The 22483-nt window shown below is 38.7% G+C and overlaps 1 protein-coding gene across 3 annotated transcripts in view; it reads right to left on the reverse strand.

Moving 5' to 3' along the window:
* Window positions 1–22483, reverse strand: part of CSGALNACT2 (chondroitin sulfate N-acetylgalactosaminyltransferase 2) — a 73376-nt gene that overhangs the window by 2048 nt on the left and 48845 nt on the right. The window contains exon 7 of one of the 3 annotated variants that reach the window (XM_023558554.2): window positions 4–22481. The exons of the other annotated variants lie outside the window; for them this stretch is intronic. Coding sequence (XP_023414322.1) covers window positions 22351–22481 — 131 coding nt within the window. The 3' untranslated portion in view covers window positions 4–22350. Of the gene's footprint in view, window positions 1–3; window positions 22482–22483 lie in introns of those variants that run through there. 3 annotated transcript variants of the gene reach the window in all.

The raw sequence follows: 22483 nt of genomic DNA on the forward strand, positions 1-22483 counted from the left end.
TAGGATCAAAACAGATACTATAAGTAACTGTAAGGAAGCTGGAACAGTGAAACACAATGAAGATTTAAATGTTGTGCTTCAAATGAGATGGCATGGAACAGCATAAAGACACTTGACTTAAGAGGAGTGATTTCCTAGATTGGAAGTCCAGTTACCACCTGACATTTCAATCCGAGGAGCTTAAGATAGGGTTGTTAAGAAAATCAAAATGAGATTAAATATCTGAGGTTGTTTTGTAAACTTCAGAGTTCTATCAAAATTCAAATAAAATAGAAGGAAATATAAATCACCCATACCCACCAACATTAATATTTTATTGTATTTTCTATCTTTCTTCTAGGCACAAGTTTTTCTGGATCACATACATAGACAAAGAAACTAACTAGAGGGGAAATCAGAAGAGCCAACATGGAAATAAAATTTGAGAACACACAAATGACTTAAATGTCAGGAATGAATGAAATTACTGAAAGAATTTAGAGGTCTAAACACTAAGAACTGCCAATATCTCAAGGTTAAACAGAGACAGAGCAGAAAAAGTCATTAAAAGAGAGGGACATGGCCCGAGAGGAGGAGTAGCCAAACGAAGAAAACATCTCAAAGAAGCAGTCAACTGCACGCGGCTCAATTAAGAATCAAGGGGACCTGGCAACATACACGTCATGATCTACCCCAAGGTAAATGTGACAGGCTGACACACGAAATGGGAAGAAAACTTGAGGCTATTTTAGAACTGGATTTAAGATGAACAACTTACTTTTTAAAGTATGAAGAAAACAGACCATTTGGAGTTTTAGTTTAGTTTTGTTTTTAATGTGCTAAAAACGTATACAGGCAGTCACTGTGTTACGAACAAAATCTGTTCCTCAGTGTGTTTCTATGTCAAATTTGTAGGTCAAGTCAGAGCAAATGCATACGGCTCTCATTTAGCCTTACTTTAGTGCAAGAGGAAACCCTGGTGGCGTAGTGGTTAAGTGCTATGGCTGCTAACCAAAGGGTCGGGGGTTCAAATCCGCCAGGCCCTCCTTGGAAACTCTATGGGGCAGTTCTACTCTGTCCTACACGGTCGCTGTGAGTCGGAATCGACTCAATGGCACTGGGTTTGGTTTTTTTGGGTTTAGTGCAAGAAAAGGCTCAAAGCCTTTTCAATGATTTAAAAGCTGCACATGTAGCAAGTGAAGGTGATCGTGATGAAGAATTTGCTGTGAGCAGAGGTTGTTTCAGAGCCCTGGTGATACAGTGGTTAAGTGATAAGGCTGCTAACCAAAAGGGTGGCAGTTCAGATCCACCAGGGTTCTTTGGAGACCCTATGAAGCAGTTCTACCCAGTCACTATGGGTTGAAAGGGACTCAGCTCAAGGGCAAGGGGTTTTTTAGGAGTTGGTTCAATTGTCTCAAAGTGAGGGCAAATTTACATAATATTAAAGGGGCAAGTATGAGCTGTCTGTAATTCTTTTGGTCCTTCAAACCTGGGGACTTGCTGTATAACAAAACATTTGGCATTTCAACATTTTTCACCTGTATGATTCAGTAACAAATACGTTCCTCATGTTGGGCAACCATCAACACTACCCATTTCCAAACTTTTCCACCACTTTTAATACAAACTCAGTGCTCCCTAAGCAATGACTCCCTCTTCCCCCTCCATCCTGCCCCTAGTGACCACTAATGAACTTTGGTCTGTCTACACTTGCCTATTCTGATATGTCATATATGTGGGATCGTATATTTCTTTGTGACTGATTTATTTCACTCAGAATCATGTTTTCAAGGTTCATTCATGCCGTAGTACGTACCAGGACTTCATTTCTCTTTAGAGTTAGGTAACAGTCTACCGTATGTGAACACATTTTGTTCATCCATTTATTTGCTGATGGACATTCGTTTCCACCTTTTGGCTACTCTAAGGAGTGCTGCAGTGATCATGGGTGTACCTGTTTCTGCGTGCATTCTTGTTTTCACTTGTTTTGAGGATTTACCTAGGAGTAGAATTACTGGGTCGAATGATAATTCTATGTTTAACTTTCTGAAGAATCCAAACTGCTTTACACAGTAGCTGAATCATTTCACAATCCCATAAGCAACAGATGAGGGAACAATTTCTTCACATCCCTGCCAACACCTGTCGTTTCCTTTTTTTTTTTGGACCATAGGCGCCCTAGTGGGAGTGAAGCAGTATTTCATTGTGGTTTTGATTTGCAGTTCCCTAAAGAATACAGACATTGAGCCATCTTTTCATGTGCTCATTGACCATTTGTATATCTTCTTTGGTGAAATGTTTATTCAAGTCCTTGTCCCCCACCCCCTTTTTTAAATTTAGTTGTCTTTTGTTAAGTTGTAGGAGTTCTATATATATTCTGGATATTAAACCCTTTTCTGATGTAGGTTATATCTTCATTTTGCTGTAAAGACATTCGTTAAACTATAGTTTTTATTTTTTAAGAAGTCCAATATATCTATTTTGTCTTCGGTTGCTAGTATTTTTGGTGTCAAATCTAAGAATCTATTGTTAAAAACTAGGTCCCAAAATCGTGCCCCCTTATGTTTTCTTCTACCAGTTTTGTGGTTATAGTTCTTACATTTAGGTCTTTGATCCACTTTAGGTCTTGATCCAATTTTTGTACATAGTGTGAGATATGAGCTGTTTCATCCTATTGCAAGTTGATATCCATTTATCCCAGCACCATTTATTAAAGAGATTATTCTTTCCCAATTTCATGGACTTTGCACTCTTGTCAAAAACCAATTGGATGTAGATGTATGGGTTTATTTCTGGACTTTCAATTCTATTTCACTGGTCTATGTGTCTATTATTACACCAGCACCAGGCTGTTTTGGTTACTGTAGCTGCATACTATGTTCTCAAACAAGGAAGTGAGAGTCCTCCTACTTTGTTGTTCTTCTTCAACATTGCTTTGGCTATTCAAGGCCCCTAGCCATTCAATATAAATTTGAGGATTGCTTTTCCTGAAAACAAGACTGTTGGAAATCTAATCAAGATTGTATTGAATCTATAGATTGCTTTGGGTAGTACTGACATCTTAACAACATTAAGCCTTCCAATTCATGAACACAGAGTGCCTTTTCATTTATTTAGGTCTTCTATAACCTCTTTTCAGTAATGTTTGATAATGTTCACTGTATATGTCTTTCACATCCCTGATTAAATTTATTTCTAGGTATTCCATTCTCCTAGATAGTATGAGAAATGGAATTAACTTCATTTTTAGACTGTTCATTTCTGTTGTATAGAAACTCAACAAATTTTTGTGTGTTGACCTTATACTCTGCAAAGTTGCTGAATGCCTCTATCAGCTGTAGAAGCTTTCTGTGGATTCTTTGCGATCTTCTACATATAGGATCATGTCATCTATGAATAGTGATAGTTTTACTTCTTCCTTTCTGACTTGGATACTTTTTATTTCTTTTTATTGCTTTATTGCTCTGGCGAGGGCTTCTAGTACAATACTGAAGAGCAGTGGTGAGAGTGGGCATCCTTGTCTTGTTCCTGATCTTAAAGCGGAAAGCTCTCAATCTTTCTCCACTGAGTATAATCTTGGCTGTTGGTTTTCATAAATGCCCTTAATCATACAAAGGAATTTCCCTTTTATTCCTAGAATCTTTTTTTTTCCTGTGTATTTTTTTTTTTTAATCAAAAAGGGGTATTGGATTTTATCGAATGCCTTTTATGTGTCAACTGAGATGACCATGTGGTTCTTTTCCTTTGTTCTATTAATGTGTTTTTTTTTTTTACATTGATTGATTTTCTAATGTTGAACTGCCCTGCATTCCTGGGATAAATCCCACTTGATCATGGTAATTCCTGTAATATGCTTTGGATTCTGTTTGCTAATATTTTGTTGTGGAATTCTACATCTATATTCATAAGGGATATTGATCTGCAATTTTTTTGTGGTGCTTTTGTCTGGTTTTGGTTTCAGGGTAATGCTGGCTTCATAGAATGAGTTAGGGAATGTTCCTTCCTTCTCTACTTTTGGGAAGAGTTTTAGCAGGATTTGTATTAATTCTTTAAACATTTGGTACCATTCCTGTGAAGCCACTGGTCCAGGACTTTTTTTGTTGTTGGGAGGCTTTTAATTACTGATTCAATCTCTTCACTTGTTATGGGTCTATTGAGATTTTCTATTTCTCCTTGAGTCAGTTTAGGTAGATTATGTGTTTCTGGGAATCTGTTCATTTCATCTAAGTTACCAAGTTTGCTGGCACACAGTTGTTCCTAGTATTCTGTTATGATCCTCATTTTTATTGGGTCAGTTCTAATGTCTCCACTTTTGTTTCACATTTTGGTTATTTGCATCCTCTTTTTCTCCATCTAGCTAGAGGTTTGTCAGTTTTACTGACCGTTTCAAAGAACCAACTTTTGGTTTTGTTGATTCTACTGTTCTTCTATTCTCTATTTCATATTTCTGCTCTGATCTTTGTTATTTCCTTTCTTCTGGTAGTTTCAGGCTTAGTTTTTTCTTTTTCTAGTTCCTCAAGTTGTAGAGTTAGGCTATTGATTTCAGATCTTTCTTCTCTTAAGATGTAATTGTAGACTCTATAAATTTCCCTGTTAGCACTGCCTTTGCTGTATCCAATTAGTTTTGGTACGTTGTGCTTTCATTTTCGTTTGACATTTTTTTTTCCTCCCTCTTGATTTCTTCCTTGAACCATTGGTTGTTTAATAGTGTGTTAATTTCCATGTACTTGCATGTTTTCCTCTTTACCTTCTGTTATCAATTTCTAGTATCATTCCCTTGTGCAAATACCTTGTATAATTTAAATCTCCTTAAATTTACTGATACCTATTTTGTGACCTCACATATGGTCTGTCCTGGAGAATGACTCACGTGCACTGGAGAATACGTACTGTTCGATCGTTGGGTGGACTATTCTATGTCTTTTAGGTCTAACTGGTTTATAGTGTTGTTCAAGTACTCTAAAACCCGTTGCCATCAAATCGATTCTGACTCATAGTGACCCAATAGGATGGAGTAGAACTGCCCCAGAGGGTCTCGAAGGCTATAATCTTTATGGAAGCAGATTGCCACATTTTTCTCCTCCAGAGCAGCTGGTGGGTTTGAACCACCGACCTTTCAGTCAGCAGGGAAATCCTTTAAAACTGCACCACCGGGGCTCCTCAAGTCCTCTGTTTCCTTACTAATCTTCTTTCTAGATATTCTGTCCAATATTGATATTGGTATGTTGAAGTCCTCAACTATTACTGTAGAGCTATTACTCCCTTCAGGTCTGTCAGAGTCTGCTTTATATACTTACAGCTTGATATTAGGTGTATATATAATTTTATCTTTTTGATGAACCAACACTTTAAACATTGTATAATGTCCTTCTTCATCTCTTAGAACAGATTTTGACTTGAAATCTACTTTTTCTGATATCCATATGGACACCCCTGCTCTCTTTTGGTTACTATACACATGGATTATTCTTTTCCATCCTTTCACTTTGGGCCTGTTTGTGTCCTTGGCCTAAGATATGCCTCTTACAAAAAATGGGACAGCATATATGGATGGATCATTATTCTTTATCCATTCTTTCACTGTCTGCCTTTTGCTGGGAGTGTTTAATCCATTTACATTTAAGGCAATTACTGTTAGAGACTTCTGTCATTTTGCTGATTTCATTTGTGTGTCTTGTACCTTCTCTGTCCCTCATTTCCTGCAATTTTGTCATTATTTGTTTGCAGTTTTTTTTTTTTTTTGTAATGAACTCTTGATTTCTTTCCTCCATGTACATTTTTTAGTTATTTCCCTTGTGATGGCCATGAAGATTATATTTAACAACTTACATTTACAGCATTCTAGTTTAACTTGATATAAATAAGATGCAAACAAGTAACACAGAATGTAACATGCAAGAAACTCTACTCCTATTTTGCTCTTTCCACCTCCCTGTTACCACTTACATCATATACCATAAAAAAATTTTTTTCATACCCATTTATAAACTTGTATTTCTTATGTATCTGTTGCTATAAAGCTTGTAAAACATAACTTAATTTGCCAACCAAAAATACCATAAATGGCCCTTTTATTTCCCCATGCCCATTACCTTTCCTGGAGATCACCCAACTCCCTCCCAGCGTACGACTTCAAATAGCTGTCTGGCGCCCTTTCCTTTATATCTGAAGAACTCCTTTTAGCATTTCTTACAAAGCAGATCTGGTGGTAACAAATACCCACAGCTTTTGATTATCTGGGAATGTCCTGATTTTACTTTTTTTTTTTTTAATTTTTATTGTGCTTTAAGTGCAAGTTTACAAATCAAGGCAGTCTATCACAAAAAAATTTACATACACCTTGCTACATAACCCCAACTGCTCTCCCCCTAATGAGACAGCCCACTCCCTCCACTCTTTTCATGTCCATTTCACCAGCTTCTAACCCCCCTACCCTCTCATCTCCCCTCCAGACAGGAGATGCCAACTTAGTTTCAAGTGTCCACCTGATCCAAGAAGTTCACTCCTCACCAATGACCCTCTCCAACCCATTGTCCAGTCCAATCCCCATCTGAAGACTTGGCCTTGGAAATGGTTCCTGTCCTGGGCCAGCAGAAGCTCTGGGGGCCATGACCACCAGGGTCCTTCCAGTCTGTCAGACCATTAAGTCTAGTCTTTTTATGTGAATTTGGGGTCTGCATCCCACTGCTCTTCTGCTGCCTCAGGGGTTCTCTGCTGCACTCCCTGTTAGGGCAGTCATCTGTTGTAGCCAGGCAGCATCTAGCACTTCTGGTCTCAGGCTGAGAGACTCTCTGGATTATGTGGCCCTTTCTGTCTCTTGGGCCCATAATTACCTTGTGTCCTTGGTGTCCATTATCCTTTGATCCAGGTGGGTTGAAACCAATTGATGTATCTTAGATGGCTGATTGCTAGCATTTAAGACCCCAGATGCCACTCTCTCAACTGGGAAGCAGAATGATTTCTTAAAAGATTTTATTATGCCGATTGACTTAGATGTCCCCAGAAACCATGGTCCCCAAACCCCCACCCCTGATACTTTGGCCTTCGAAGCAGTTTATTCAGGAAACTTCATTGCTTTTGGTTTAGTCCAGTTATGCTGACTTCCCCTGTATTGTGTGTTGTCTTTCCTGTCACCTAAAGTAGTTCTTATCTACTATCTAATTAGTGAATACCCCTCTCCCACCCTCTCCCTCCTCCCTCCCATAACCATCAAAGAATATTTCCTGTTTAAAATATTTCTCGAGTTCTTGTAATAGTGGTCTTATACAATATTTGTCCTTTTGCAACTAATTTCACTGAGCATAATGCTTTCCAGATTCCTCAATGTTAAGAAAAGTTTCACAGATTCATCACTGTTCTTTATAGATGAATAGTATTCCACTGTGTGAATATACCATTTTTTTTTTATTTATCCATTCATCCATTGATGGGCTCCTTGGTTGATTCCATCTTTTTGCTATTGTAAACAGTGCTGAAAAGAACACGGGCGTGCATATATCTGTTCAAGTAAAGGCTCTTCCTTCTCTAGGATATATTCAAAGGAGAGGGGTTGCTGGATCGTAGGGTAGTTCTATTTCTAGCATTTTAAGGAAGCACCAAATCGATTTCCAAAGTGGTTGTACCATTCTACATTCCCACCAGCAGTGTACAAGTGTTCCAACCTCTCTATGGCCTCCCCAACATTTATTGTTTTGTGTTTTGTGGATTAATGCCAGCCTTATTTGAGATGAAATCTCATTGTAGTTTGGATATGCATTTCTCTAATGACTAATGACCTTGAGCATTTCCTCATGTGTCTGTTAGCTACCTGAATGTCTTCTTTAGTGAAGTGTCTCTATCTTTGGCCCATTTTTTAATTGGGTTATTTGTCTTTTTGCAGTTGAGTTTTTGCAGTATCATGTAGATTTTAGAGATCAGGCACTGATCAGAAATATCATAGCTAAAAACTTTTCCCCAGTCTATAGGTAACCTTTTTACTCTTTTGGTGATGTCTTTGGATGAGCATAAGTGTTTGCTTTTTAGGACCTCCCAGTTATCCAGTTCTTCTTCTGCTTTGTTAGTAATGTTTTACATAATCTTTATGCCACGTATTAGGGCTCCTGGCGTTGTTCCTATTTTCTCTTCCATGATCGTTTTCATTTTAGATTATATACTTAGGTCTTTGATCCATTTTGAGCTTATTTTTGTGTGTGGAGTGAGGTATGGGTATTGTTTCATTTCTTTTGCAGATGGATATCCAGTTACACCAGCACCATTTAGTAAAAAGACTATTTTCCCCCCTTGACTGTTTTGGGGCCTTTGATAAATATCAACTGCTCATATGTGGAAGGATTAATGTCTGGATTCTCAATTCTGTTCCATTGGTCTATGTATCTGTTGTTCTACCAGTACCAAGCTGTTTTGACTACTATGGTGGTATAATAGGTTCTAAAATCAGGGAGTGTTAGGCCTCCAACATTGTTCTCCTTTTTCAGTAATGCTTTAATTATCCGGGGCCTCTTTCCCTTCCATATGAAGTTGGTGATTTGTTTCTCCCTCTCATTAAACAATGTTCTGGAATTACGTTAAATGTATAGATCGCTTTTGGTAGAATAGACATTTTTATGACGTTAAGGTTTTTTTTCTACTTATGTAGGTCTCTTTCGATTTCTTGCAGAACAGTTTTGTAGTTTTCCTTGTATAAGTCTTTTACATCATTGGTAAGATTGATTCCTAAGTATTTTATCTTCTTGGGGGCTACTGTAAATGGTATTGATTTGGTGATTTTTCCCCTCCAAGGTTTTTTTGGTGGTGTATGTTTATCTTATAACCTGATACTCTGCTGAACTCTTCTATTAGTTTCAGTAGTTTTCTGGAGAATTCCTTAGGGTTTTCTATGTATAAGATCACATCATCTGCAAACAGAGATACTTTTACTTCTCCCTTGCCAGTCTGGATGCCCTATATTTCTTTATCTAGCCTAATTGCTCTGGCTAGGACCTCCAGCACAATGTTGAATAAGAGTGGTAATAAAGGGCATTCTTGTCTGGTTCCCAATCTCAAGGGGAATGCTTTCAGGATCTCTCCATTTAGGATGATGTTGGCTATTGGCTTTGTATAAATGCCCTTTATTATGCTGAGGAACTTTCCTTCTATTCCTATTTTGTTGAGAGTTTTTATCATGAATGAGTGTTGAACTTTGTCAAATGCCTTTTCTGCATCAATTGATAAGATCATCTGATTCTTGTCTTTTGTTTTATTTATTTATATGATGGATTACATTAATTGTTTTTCTAATGTTGAACCATCCCTGCATACCTGGTATGGATCCCACTTGGTCAGAGTGAATTATTTTTTGGATATGTTATTGAATTCTATTGGCTAGAATTTTGTTGATGATTTTTGCATCTAAGTTCATGTGGGATATAGGTCTGTAGTATTCTTTTTTAGTGGCATCTTTACCTCATTTTGGTATCAGGGATGTGGTGGGTTCACAGAATAAGTTTGGGAGTATTCCGTCCTTTTCTATGCTCGGAAATACCTTTAGTAGTAGTGGTGTTAACTCTTCTCTGAAAATTTGGTAGAACTCTGCAGTGAAGTCGTCCGGGCCAGGGCTTTTTTTGTTGTGAGTTTTCTGATTACCTTTTCAATCTCTTCTTTTGTTATGGGTCTACTTAGTTGTTCTACCTGTTTGTTATGATCCACACAGTCAAATGCCTTTGCATACTCAATAAAACACAGGTAAACATCCTTCTGGTATTCTTTGCTTTCAGCCAGGATCCATCTGACTTCAGCAATGATATCCCTGGTTCCACATCCTTTTCTGACACTGTCCTGAATTTCTGGCAGTTCCTTGTCAATATACTGCTGCAGCCGTTTTTGAATGATCTTCAGCAAAATTTTGCTTGTGTGTGATATTAATGATATTGTTCTGTAATTTCCACATTCGGTTGGATCGCCTTTCTTGGGAATAGGCATAAATATGGGTCTCTTCCAGTCAGTTGGCCAGGAAGCTGTCTTCCATATTTCTTGGCATAGACGAGTGAGCACCTCCAGTGCTGCATCTGTTTGTTGAAACATCTCAATTGATATTCCATCAATTCCTGGAGCCTTGTTTTTCTCAAGTGCCTTCAGAGCAGCTTGGACTTCTTCCTTCAGTACCATCGGTTCCTGATCATATGCCACCTCTTGAAATGGTTCAATATTGACTAATTCTTTTTGGTATAATGACTCTGTGTATTCCTTCCATCTTCTTTTGATGCTTCCTGCATCGTTTAATGTTTTCCCCACGGAATCCTTCACTATCACAACTCGAGGTTGGAATTTTTTCTTCACTTTTTTCAACTTGAGAAACGCCGAGCATGTTCTTCCCTTTTGGTTTTCCATCTCCAGCTCTTTGCATATGTCATTATGATACTTTACATCTTCTCGAGAGGCCCTTTGAAATCTTCTGTTCAGTTCTTCTGCTTCATCAGTTCTTCCTTTTGCTTTAGCTGCTCGACTCTCAAGAGCAAGTTTCAGAGTCTCCTCTGACATCCATCTTGGTCTTTTCTTTCTTTCTTTTCAGTGACCTCTTGCTTTCTTCATGGATGATGTCCTTGATGTCATTCCACAACTCATCTGGTCTTTGGTCACTAGTGTTCAATGTGTGAAATCTATTCTTGAGATGGTCTCTAAATTCAGGTGGGATATACTCAAGGTCATATTTTGGCTCTTGTGGACTTGCTCTGATTTTCTTCAGTTTCAGCTTGAACTTGCATATGAGCAATTGATGGTCTGTTCCACAGTCGGCCCCTGGCCTTGTTCTGACTGATGATATTGAGCTTTTCCATCGTCTCTTTCCATAGATGTAGTCAATTTGATTTCTGTGTGTCCCATTTGGTGAGGTACATGTGTATAGTCGCTGTTTATGTTGGTGAAAGAAGGTATTCACAATGAAGAAGTCGTTGGTCTTGCAAAATTCGAGCATTCGATCTCTAGCATTGTTTCTAACACCAAGGCCGTATTTTCCACACACAAAAAATTTTTTTTGTTTTTTGTTTTTTTGATCCTTCTTAGTTTCCAACTTTCACATTTCAATCACCAGCAATTATCAATGCATCTTGATTGCGTGTTCGATCAATTTCAGACTTCGGCAGCTGATAAAAATCTATTTCTTCATCTTTGGCCCTAGTGGTTGGTGCCTAAATTTGAATAACAGTCATATTAACTGGTCTTCCTTGTAGGCATATGGATATTATCCTACCACTGACAGCATTGTACTTCAGGATACATCTTGAAATGCTCTTTTTGACGATGAATGCAACACCATTCCTCTTCGAGTTGTCATTCCCAGCATAGTAGACTATATGATTGTCTGACTCAAAATGGCCAATACCAGTCCATTTCAGCTCACTAATGCCTAGGATATCGATGTTTATGCGTTCCATTTCATTTTTGACGATTTCCAATTTCCCTAGATTCATACTTCATACATTCCAGGTTCCGATTATTAATGGATGTTTGCAGCTGTTTCTTCCCGTTTTGAGTCATGCCACATCAGCAAACAAAGTCCCGAAAGCTTTACTCCATGCACGTCATTAAAGTCGACACTACTTTGAGGAGGCAGCTCTTCCCCAGTCATCTTTTGAGTGCCTTCCAACTTGGGGGGCTCATCTTCCAGCACTGTATCAGAAAATGTTCTGCTGCTATTCATAAGGTTTTCACCGGCTAATGCTTTTCAGAAGTAGACTGCCAGGTCCTTCTTCCTAGTCTGCCTTAGTCTGGAAGCTCAGCTGAAACCTGTCTTCCATGGGTGACCCTGCTGGTATCTGAATACCAGTGGCATAGCTTCCAGCATCACAGCAACACACAAGCCCCCACAGTACGACAAACTGAATTCCAGAACACTTAATTGTGCTCATGAGGAACCTTTACACAGATCAAGAGGCAGTTGTTCAGACAGAACAAGGGGATACTGATTGGTTTAAAGTCAGGAAAGGTGTGCGCCAGGGTTGTGTTCTTTCACCATACCTATTGGAATCGACTCGATGGCACTGGGTATTTAATCTGTATGCTGAACAAATAATACGAGAAGCTGGTCTATATGAAGAACAGGGCATCAGGATTGGAGGAAGACTCATTAACAACTTGCGTTACGCAGATGACACAACCTTGCTTGCTCAAAGTGAAGAGGACTTGAAGCACTTACTAATGAAGATCAAAGACCACAGCCTTCAGTATGGGTTACACCTCAACATAACGAAAACAAAAATCCTCACCACTGCAGCAATGAGCAACATCATGATAAACGGAGAAAAGATTGAAGTTGTCAAGGATTTCTTTTTACTTGGATCCATAATCAACAGCCATGGAAGCAGCAGTCAAGAACTCAAAAGACGCATTGCATTGGGCAAATTGGCTGCAAAGGACCTCTTCAAAGTGTTGAAGAGCAAAGACGTCACCTTGAAGACTAAGGTGTGCCTGACCCAAGCTATGGTATTTTCAATCACATCATATGCATGTGAAAGCTGGACAATGAATAAGGGAGACTGAAAAAGAGTTGGTGCCTTTGAATTGTGGTGTTGGCGAAGAATATTGAATATACCATGGACTGGCAAAAGAACGAACAAATCTGTCTTGGAAGAAGTCCGGCCACAATGCTCCTTAGAAGCAAGGATGGCGAGACTGCGTCTTACATACTTTGGACATGTCGTCAGGAGGGATCAGTCCCTGGAGAATGACAACATGCTTGGCAGAGTACAGGGTCAGCAGAAAAGAGGAAAACCCTCAACGAGATGGGTTGACACAGTGGCTGCAACAATGAGCTCAAGCATAACGATTGTAAGGATGGCGCAGGACTGGGCAGTGTTTTGTTCTGTTGTGCACAGGGTCGCTGTGAGTCGGAACCGACTAGACGGCACCTAACAACAACAAACCTCTGTATTAGTTTAGGCAGGTAATGTGTTTCTAGGAATTCCACCATTTCTTCTAGGTTTTCAAATTTGTTAGAGTACAATTTTTGATAGTAATCCAATATGATTCTTTTAATTTCAGTCGGGTCTGTTGTAATATCACCCATTTCATTTCTTATTCAGGTTATTTGCTGCCTCTCCTGCTTTTCTTTTGTCAGTTTGGCCAATGGTTTATCAGTTTTGCTACTTTTTTCAAAGAACCAGCTTTTGGTTTTGTTTATTCTTTCAATTGTTTTTGTCTTCTATTTTATTTAGTTCTGCTCTAATTTTTATTATGGGTTTTCTCTGGTGCCCGAGGGTTTCTTTCATTGCTCCCTTTCTATGTGTTCAAGTTGTAGGGATAATTCTCTGATTTTGGCCCTTTCTTCTTTTTGGATGTGTGCATTTATTAGTATAAATAGACCTTTGATCACTGTTTTTGCTGTGTCCCAAAGGTTCTGATAGGAAGTGTTTTCACTCTCATTGGATTCTATGAATTTCTTTATTCCATCCTTAATGTCTTCTATAATCCAGTCTGTTTTGAGCAGGGTATTGCTCACTTTCCAAGTGTTTGATTTCTTGTCCCTGCTTTTTCTGTTATTGAGTTCTAATTTTATGGCCTTATAGTCAGAGAAGATGCTTTGTAATATTTCAATGTTTTGGATTCTGCTAAGGCTTGCTTTATGACCTAATATGTGGTCTACTCTAGGGAATGTTCCATGTGCACTAAAAAAGGAAGTATACTTGGTTGCTGTTCTGTGGAGTATTCTGTATATGTCTATGGGGTGAAGTTGGTTTACTGTGGCATTCAGATCTTCCATGTCTTTATTGAGCTTCATTCTGGATGTCCTGTCCTTCACCAAAAGTGGTGTGTTGAAGTCTCCTACTATTATTGTGGAGCTGTCTATCTCACTTTTCAATGCTGATGGTTTGTTTTATGGATTTGAAGCTGTCGTTGGGTGCATGTTTAACATGGTTATAGCTTCTTGGTATACTGTCCCTTTAATCATTATGTGCTGTCCTTCCTTATTCTTTATGATGGAGTTAACTTTAAAGTCTATTTTGTCAGAAATTAATATTGCCACTCCTCTTTTTTGATTGCTTGATTAATTTTTTCCATCCTTTGAGCTTTAGTTTGTTTGTCTCTCTCTAAGGTGTGTCTCTTGTAGGCAGCACATAGACGGATCTTGTTTTTTAATCCATTCTGCCACTCTCCATCTCTTTATAGGTGCACTTAGTCCAACATTTTGATGTCTTTTTTTATGTGTTGACAGTTTGGTTTTCCCATTTAATTTTATGTGCTGAGTAGATTACCTTTATATATTGTCCTTTCCTCCTATTCGTTGTTGTTGATTTTGTTTCTGCTGAGTCTCTATTTTTTTCTCGTATTTTATTTTGATGTGTAGGATAGTTTGTCTCCTTTGTGGTCACCGTATTATTTACCTGTATTTTTCTAAATTTAAACCTAACTTTTACTCCTTTGTATCACCTTATCTTCTTCTCCATATGGAAGATCTATGACTACATTTCTTAGTCCCTCTTTATTGTTTTAATGTTGTCTTCTTTTACATAATAACATCACTGCTATCCTGTTTTGAGCTCTTTTCTTTATCTTGCTTTGTTTTTTTTTTTATTTGTGTGTGTAGGTTCGCTTTTGATTGCTCAGCCCAGTGTTCTAGCCTTGGGTTGATAGCTGATGATATGGATTTTCTAACCAAAGAACTCCCTTTAGTATTTCTTGCAGTTTTGGTTTGGTTTTTATGAATTCCCTAAACTTCTGCTTATCTGGAAATGTCCTAATTTCACCTTCACATATACAGTTTTGCTGTATATGCGAATCCTGGCAGGCAATTTTTTCCTTTAATTTTTTAAATAAGTCATCCCATTGCCTTCTGGCCTGCATGGTTTCTGCCGAGTAGTCTGAGATTATTCTTATTGGCTCTCCTTTGTAGGTGACTTTTCGCTCATCCCTAGCTGCTCTTAAAATTCTCCCTTTATCTTTGGTTTTGACAAGTTTGATTACAATATGTCTTGGTGACTTTCTTTTATAATCTACCATATGTGGAGTTTGATGAGCATCTAGGATAGATATCTTCTCATCTTTCACGATATCAGGGGAGTTTTCCGCCAACAAATCTTCAACAACTCTCCCTGTATTTTCTGTTATCCCTCCCTGTTCTGGTACTCCAATCACTCGTAGGTTATTTCTCTTGATGGAGTCCCACGATTCTTAAGGTTTCTTCATTTTTTTAATTCTTTTATCTGAATTTTCTTCAAATATATTAGTGCCAAGTGGTTTACCTTCAAGTTCAGAAATTCTGGCTTCCACTTGCTCAATTTTGCTCCTCTTACTATTGAGTTGTCTACTTCTGTAATTTTATTGTTCATCTTCTGAATTTCTGATTGCTATCTATGGACTTTTCCAGCTTATTAAATTTTTCATTGTGTTCCTGAATAATCTTTTTAATTTCTTCAATTGCTTTATGTGTGTGTTCACTGGCTCGTTCTTCACATTGCCTCGTTTGCTTCCCGATGTCTTGAAGCATTCTATATATTAAACTTTTGTATTCTGCATCTGGTAATTCCAGGAATGCACTTTCATCTAGAAGATCCCTGGATTTTTTGTTTTGAGAGCTTGTTGAAGCGATCATCATCCTTTTCTTTATGTGACTTGATACTGACTGTTGTCTCTGAGCCATCTATAAGTTATTGTATTAGTTTATTTTATGTTTGCTTACTGTATCCTAGCTTCTTGCTTTCTTTTGTTTTGATATGCCCAAATGGGTTGCTTTAGTGAGCTATCTTGATTATTTTCACCTTTGGAACTCTGACGTCCTGTCGCCCAATGGCTATAGCTGTTATCAGTTGTATCAGTCTAGGAGTCCATTCACTTTTCTTGTATGAATTCAGCTCAGGTGTCCAGGTAGCTGATCATCAAGTATGTGGTACAGGCTCTGTCCTACAGCCTTAGAGGGGCAGGGGTGATTCATATAGGTACCGGTATCTGGTTGCAGCAGGGGGTCGCACTCTGAACAAGGCAAGGGGCTAGAATCCTCCCCCAAGTGTCTCTGAGGAAAGCGTTTCTCTGATCCCTAGTGCATACAAGTGGGTGGGTTCTGCAGATAGACCATGGGCACTCAATATTTTTGGCTGTAAGGACTGGGAGGTACCAGTTATCCTTGGACCCCTGTTGCGCGTGGCTGGTTAACCTGAGTGGAGCTACCAGTCCTTAGGCCCCCGATGTGGGTAGGTGAGGACCCTGGTTAGTAGGGAAAGCAATGTCAAACATCAAACACCCAACTCTCCACCAGAGAGCTGAAACAGTTGGGAGTCTGCCTACAAGGGCCTAGTCTCCTGAAATAGGCCCACACATGTCCGTGCAGAGGGGACAGGTACTCAAAGTTCACAGAGTGTTTTTGCCTGGACAGGAGCTGCTTCTGTCCTGAGCTCTCCCGGTTAATGGAGCTGGCAAATTATCTTCTCCCCCAATTACAAATTTCTTCTTTCTCCAAGGCCAGGAGGATGGCTCTATGCGCTCAACAGGGCCCATCAGGAATTCAGCCACTGAAGCTGGCTTGGGGGTGGGGTGAGGGGAGTGGTAAAATATACGCAAGTACTTAGCTTTCGCCGAGAGCACCATACTTCTCTGGTTCCACAGGTGTGCTTAGGCTGTGTGACTGGATGGCTCTCCCTGAGGAAACTGCAGCCGAACTCTAGTACCAGCCAGCCACTGCCGATCTGGGAATTGTGCCTGAGGGGTCCCCACGATTTAGGTCTGGTAACTCCTCTCCACTTCTGAACCATCTCTTCCTCTCCCTGCCCCTCTGTTCATTTTCTAAGCTTGCCTTTGAAGGTCAGGGCTCCTAGCTTCTCATAAATATATCATTTCACTTGTCTTTTCAGGTCTTTGTTGTAAAGAGGGCTCGCCGGAAGCGTCTGTCTATTCCGCCATCTTGGCTCCGCCTCTTTACCCTCTTTCTTAAATTTTATTTTTGGTGAAAATATTCACAGCAAATTATACCCGCATTGAACTATTTCTATTTGTACAGTTCAACAGCAATGGTTACATTCTTCAAGTTGTGTCACCAGTCTCACTCTCTCTATTTCCATTACCACTGACTTAGACTCACTGCCCCATAAAATACTCACCTATGCTTTAAGAGTTACTGGTGTTTGATCTGATATCGATAAATCTTCAAAAGAGTACAATGCTCAAGACAAACATTCTTTACTAACTCAGAAAAATCTAGTTAGTCTGAAGATGACTTCAGGGAATAGTTTTGATTCAAGGTTCAATAATTCTCAGGGCAACATATTCAGGGGTCCCTCAAAACTCAATGGGTCCAGTAAGTCTGGATTCTGTAAGAAATTTGAAATTCTCTTCTACAATTTGATTAGGATACACCTACTGAGACCTTGAAGAAAACATTCAGTAATGGTAGCCAGGCACTGCCCAGTTCTTTTGGTCTCGTGGCTAAGGAAGAGTTCTAGTTCCTTCTCCAATTCCTGGGTCTCCTCCTTCCTCGGCTGCTCCAGGTGAACAGAGAGCAATCATTTTATCTTGGATAGCCACTTGCAAAAAAAGACCCCACACAATACTCACTGAACCCTAAGGAGTAAAACAGAAACTCTAAAAACTGTTAGGCCAATTGGTTTTACAGTCCCACAATTTCATGACCCCAAGCCTTCAAACCAAGAGAACTAACTCATGAGGTGTTTGGTTGCACTTCAGTAGCATCAGCAACATCCTTTCTTTTTTTTTTGGTTGCTATTGTGGTGGTAAAAGTACACCACAACATCTACCACTCTATCCTCTTTCTAGTATACAACTTAGTGCTATCAGTTGTACTCATCAAGTTGTGCAAACATTACTTTTGATGCCAATTTCCCCACCACCATAAACATAAACCCACTACTTCACAGAGACTGATTTCTCTCTCCCTCCCCCTTCCCGTCCCAGTCTTTCTCCACTGACTATAATGTTGGCTGTTGATTATTCATAAAAACCAAACCCACCGTGGTCGAGCCGATTCTGACTCATAGTGACCCTATACGAGAGTAGAACTGCCCCACAGTTTCCAAGGAGTTCCCAGTGGATTCAAACTGCCAACCTTTTGTTTAGCAGCCATAGCTCTTAACCACCACACCACGAGGGTTTCCTGATTATTTATCATGCTGAGGACCTTCCCTTCTATTCCTCTTGCTGAGAGTTTTCAATCGTGAGAGGGTGTTGGATTTTATCAAATGTCTTTTCTGTATCTACTGAGATGATCATGTGGTTCTCTTTTAATCTATTAATGTGGTGTGTTACGCTGATAAGATTTTCAATGTTGAATCACCTTTACTTTTCTGGAATAAATCAAAGTTGGTCATGGTATAATTCTTTCAATACTGGTGGATTCTGTTTGCTAGTATTTTGTTGAGAATTTTTGCATTTGTATTCTATAGTTTTCTTTGCTGTAATGTCTTTGTCTGGCTTTGGTATCAAGGTAACACTGGCTTTACAAAATAAGTTAGGGAGTATTCCTTCCTCTTCTATATTTTGGGAGAGTTTAAGCAGGATTGGTGTAAATTCTTCCCCAGTGAAGCTATCTGGTCCAGGGCCTTTCTTCTTATTGTTGTTGGGAGGTTTTCCATTACTGATCAATCTCTTCTCGTTATGGGTCTGTTCAGATTTTCTGTCTTTTTGTGTTGGTTTAGGTAGGTTATGTTTTTCTAGAAATTCGTCCATCTTCTCTAAGTTTTCAAATTTGTTGGAGTACAACTTTTCATAAAATTCTGTACTGATCCTTTTTATTTCTGTTGGATCAGTCGTAATGCTCCAATTTCATTTCTTATTTTGATTGCTTCCTCTTGTTCTTTTTTGGTCTAGCTAAAGATTTGTCATTTTTTTTGATCTTTTCAAAGACCCAACTTTTGGTTTTGTTGATTGCTTTCATTGTTCTTCTAGTCTCTATTTCATTTATTTCTGATCTTTATTATTTCCTTTCTTTTGGTAAGTCTGGGCTTACTTAGCTTGCCCTACTTTTTCTAGTTCCTCAAGTTATAGAGTTAAACTGTTGATTTGAGATCTTTTAGTGCTATCAATTTCCCTCTGATGACTGCCTTCACTGTATCCCATTGGTTTTGGTATGCTGTGTTTTCATTTTTGTTTAACTGCAAGTATATATTTTTTATTTCACTCTTGATTTCTTCTTTGACCCATCAGTTGTTTAATACGTGTGTTAGTTTCACATTTAATGTGCTATTTTTCCTTGTATTATTAATTTCTAATATTATTCCTTTGTAGTCAGAGAAGATACTTTGCATCACTTTAATCTTAAAATTTGTCTAGGTTTGTTTCATGACCTAACATATGGCCTATCCTGGAGAATGTCTCATGTGTACTGGACAAAAATGTGTATTGTTCTGATGCTCAGTGGAGAGGTCTATATATGTCTACCAGATCTACTTTGCTTATTGTATTGTTCAAGTCCTCTATCTCCTTTGATCATCCTTCTCGAAGTTGTCAGTATTGACAATAGTGTAGTAAAGTCTGTTAGTATTGTCTATAGCTCCTTTCAGTTCTGTATTTGCTTTATGTATTTTGGTGTATTGATATTGGATACACATATATTTATGATTGTAATATTTTTTTGCCATGTTGTACCTTTTATTAATATATAATGTCCCTCTTCATGTCTTATAGTAGATTTTGACTTAAAGTCTATTTTGGTTACCCCTGGCTCTCTTTTGGCTATGATTTGCATGGAATATTCTTTTCCACCCTTCCAATTTCAGTCTGTTGATGTCCTTGGGCCTAAAAAGTGTCTTCTGTAGATAGCATATGGATGGGTCATGTTTTCTTACCCATCTGTCACTTATCCATTTACATTAATTATTGATAAGGAAGAATTACTTCTGTCATTTTGTTACTTGTGTTCTGGGTATCTTATACTTTATTTGTAGGAGCTCTGGTGGCACAAGTGGTTAAGTGCTTGGCTGCTAACCAAAAGGCCAGTGATTTGAATCCACCAGCCACTCTGCAGGAGAAAGATGTAGTCTGCTTCCATAAAGATTACAGCCTTGGAAACCCTGTGGGGCAGTTCTGCTGGGTTCTATAGTGTCACTATGAGTTAGAATTAACTCAACAGCAACAGGGTTTTTAGTTTGTATAGTTTATTTCTCCTATCATTTTTTACAATTTTGTCATTCTTTGTGTTAAGCTGCTATCTTGTGTTATGTTTATTTGGTTTCTTCCTTCTTACCTTCTGGGTGTATTTTCCAAGTATTTTCTTAATGGTTACCATGAAAATTACATTTGAGACCCTGCATTTACAATGATCCATTTTACCTACATACCAATGATTAATAAATAGCAAGTAACATGCAAACAGCAAGTAACATTTATAAAATATTAATATTCTTAAATTCTAATCCTAATTCTCTCCTCCCTCTCCATCTCTATTATTGTATCATTTTTTAATTAAATTTTATTGAGCTTCAAGTGAACGTTTACAAATCAAGTCAGACTGTCACATATAAGTTTATATACACCTTACTCTGTTCTCCCACTTGCTCTCCCTCTAATGAGTCAGCCCTTCCAGTCTCTCCTTTCGTGACAATTTTGGCAGCTTCCAACTCTCTCTATCCTCCCATCCTCCCTCCAGACAGGAGATGCCAACACAGTCTCAAGTGTCCACCTGATATCATTAGCTCACTCTTCATCAGCATCTCTCTCCTACCCACTGTCCAGTCCCTTTCATGTCTGATGAGTTGTCTTCGGGAATGGTTCCTGTCCTGGGCCAACAGAAGGTTTGGGGACCATGACCCCCGGGATTCCTCTAGTCTCAGTCAGACCATTAAGTATGGTCTTTTTGTGAGAATTTGGGGTCTGCATCCCACTGATCTCCTGCTCCCTCAGGGGTTCTCTGATGTGCTCCCTGCCAGGGCAGTCATCGGTTGTAGCCAGGCACCATCTAGTTCTTCTGGTCTCAGGATGATGTAAGTCTCTAGTTCATGTGGCCCTTTCTGTCTCTTGGGCTCTTAGTTATCATGTGACCTCGGTGTTCTTCATTCTCCTTTGATCCAGGTGGGTTGAGACCAATTGATGCATCTTAGATGGCCGCTTGTTAGCATTTAAGACCCCAGATGCCACATTTCAAAGTGGGATGCAGAATGTTTTCATAATAGAATTATTTTGCCAGTTGACATAGAAGTCCCCTTAAGCCATAGTCCTATTGTATCACTTTTTACACCACGATACATTCTGTGTCTGCTAGGATAACTTTGTACTTATTTCTTATACAGTTGATACGAGGCTTGTAGCACCTAACTAAATTTACCCACTGAAAATACCCTGAAACAAGCCATTTTGTTTGCCCGTGCCGTTACCTTTATTGGAAATCTCTCTCTTATTTTTTAATGTTCTTCCCTTGAACTAGATCAGATAGTTGTCTCGTGTTCTTTCCTTTCCGTTTGAAGGACATACTATAGAAGTTCTTGCAAAGCACGCCCGGTAATAACAAATTCCTACAACTTTTGCTTATCTGGGACTGTCTTTAATTCAACCCTTTTTTCCCTCACCTTCATTTTTGAGGAATAGTTTTGCTGGATTAAAAATTCTTGGTTGACAGTTCTTTATTTTTCAGTACTTTATATATATATATGTGTAATACACACACACATATATATTTCCATTGTCTTTTGGTCTCTGATGAAAAACCGGCACTTAATCTTACTGAGGGTCTCTTATTTTCTTATTTGTCATGCTGGGCTTCTTTCTTGCTGCTTTCTGGATTCTCTCCTTAGGTTTGGTTTTCCGGAGTTTGATTACAATGTGCCCCAGAATGGAAATCTTTTGGCATATTCTACTTGGGGTTTGTTGGGTTTCCTAGATTTGCAGATTCGGTTCCTTAAACAATTCTGGATCGTTTTCTACTATTATTTCCGCAGTCTTTCTTTCCCTTTCTTTCACTCCTTTCCTTCTGGGATAGCCATGCTGTGTATTTGTTTGATGGTGTCCCAGATTTTTATTCGGCTTTGGTCATTATTCTTTTCTCCTGTTTCTCTTGAACCTCAGTAAGTTTGACTACTTTGTATTCTAGTTCACTTATCTGTTCTGCCGGCTGAAATCTATTGCTGAATTCCTCCAATGTCTTTTTCATTTCAGTTATTGTATTCTTCCATTCCAGTATCTGGTTGGTAGTTTTTTTTTTTCTTCCTATCTCCTTATTAAGATTCGCATTTTTGCTTCCTGATTTCCTTTAGTTTGTTGTCCATGTGTTCTTTAAATTCTTTGACATATTTAATATTGTTGTTTGAAAGTCTTCCATTTTGCCAATTATTTGCGCTTCCATAGGGCTGACTTTTATCTCTTCGTATTCTTTTGATTGGGCCACGCTTTCTTGCTTCTTGGTATGCCTTGTAATTTTTACTGGACCTGGAACATTTCGATATTATACTATGGTAACTCTGGAACTCAGCATCTTCTCCTTTCCCAGGGGTTGTAAATAACTGCAATAGTCCATCTGCTCAGTAATCTCTTAGTATTGTCAAAAGGACTTTCCTCCAGAATTTGAGTAGATATCAAGGACTCTGATCCTTGTTTTCCT

This window comes from Loxodonta africana, chromosome 8, assembly GCF_030014295.1.
Source record: "Loxodonta africana isolate mLoxAfr1 chromosome 8, mLoxAfr1.hap2, whole genome shotgun sequence".
In the NCBI taxonomy this organism is placed as follows: domain Eukaryota; kingdom Metazoa; phylum Chordata; class Mammalia; order Proboscidea; family Elephantidae; genus Loxodonta; species Loxodonta africana.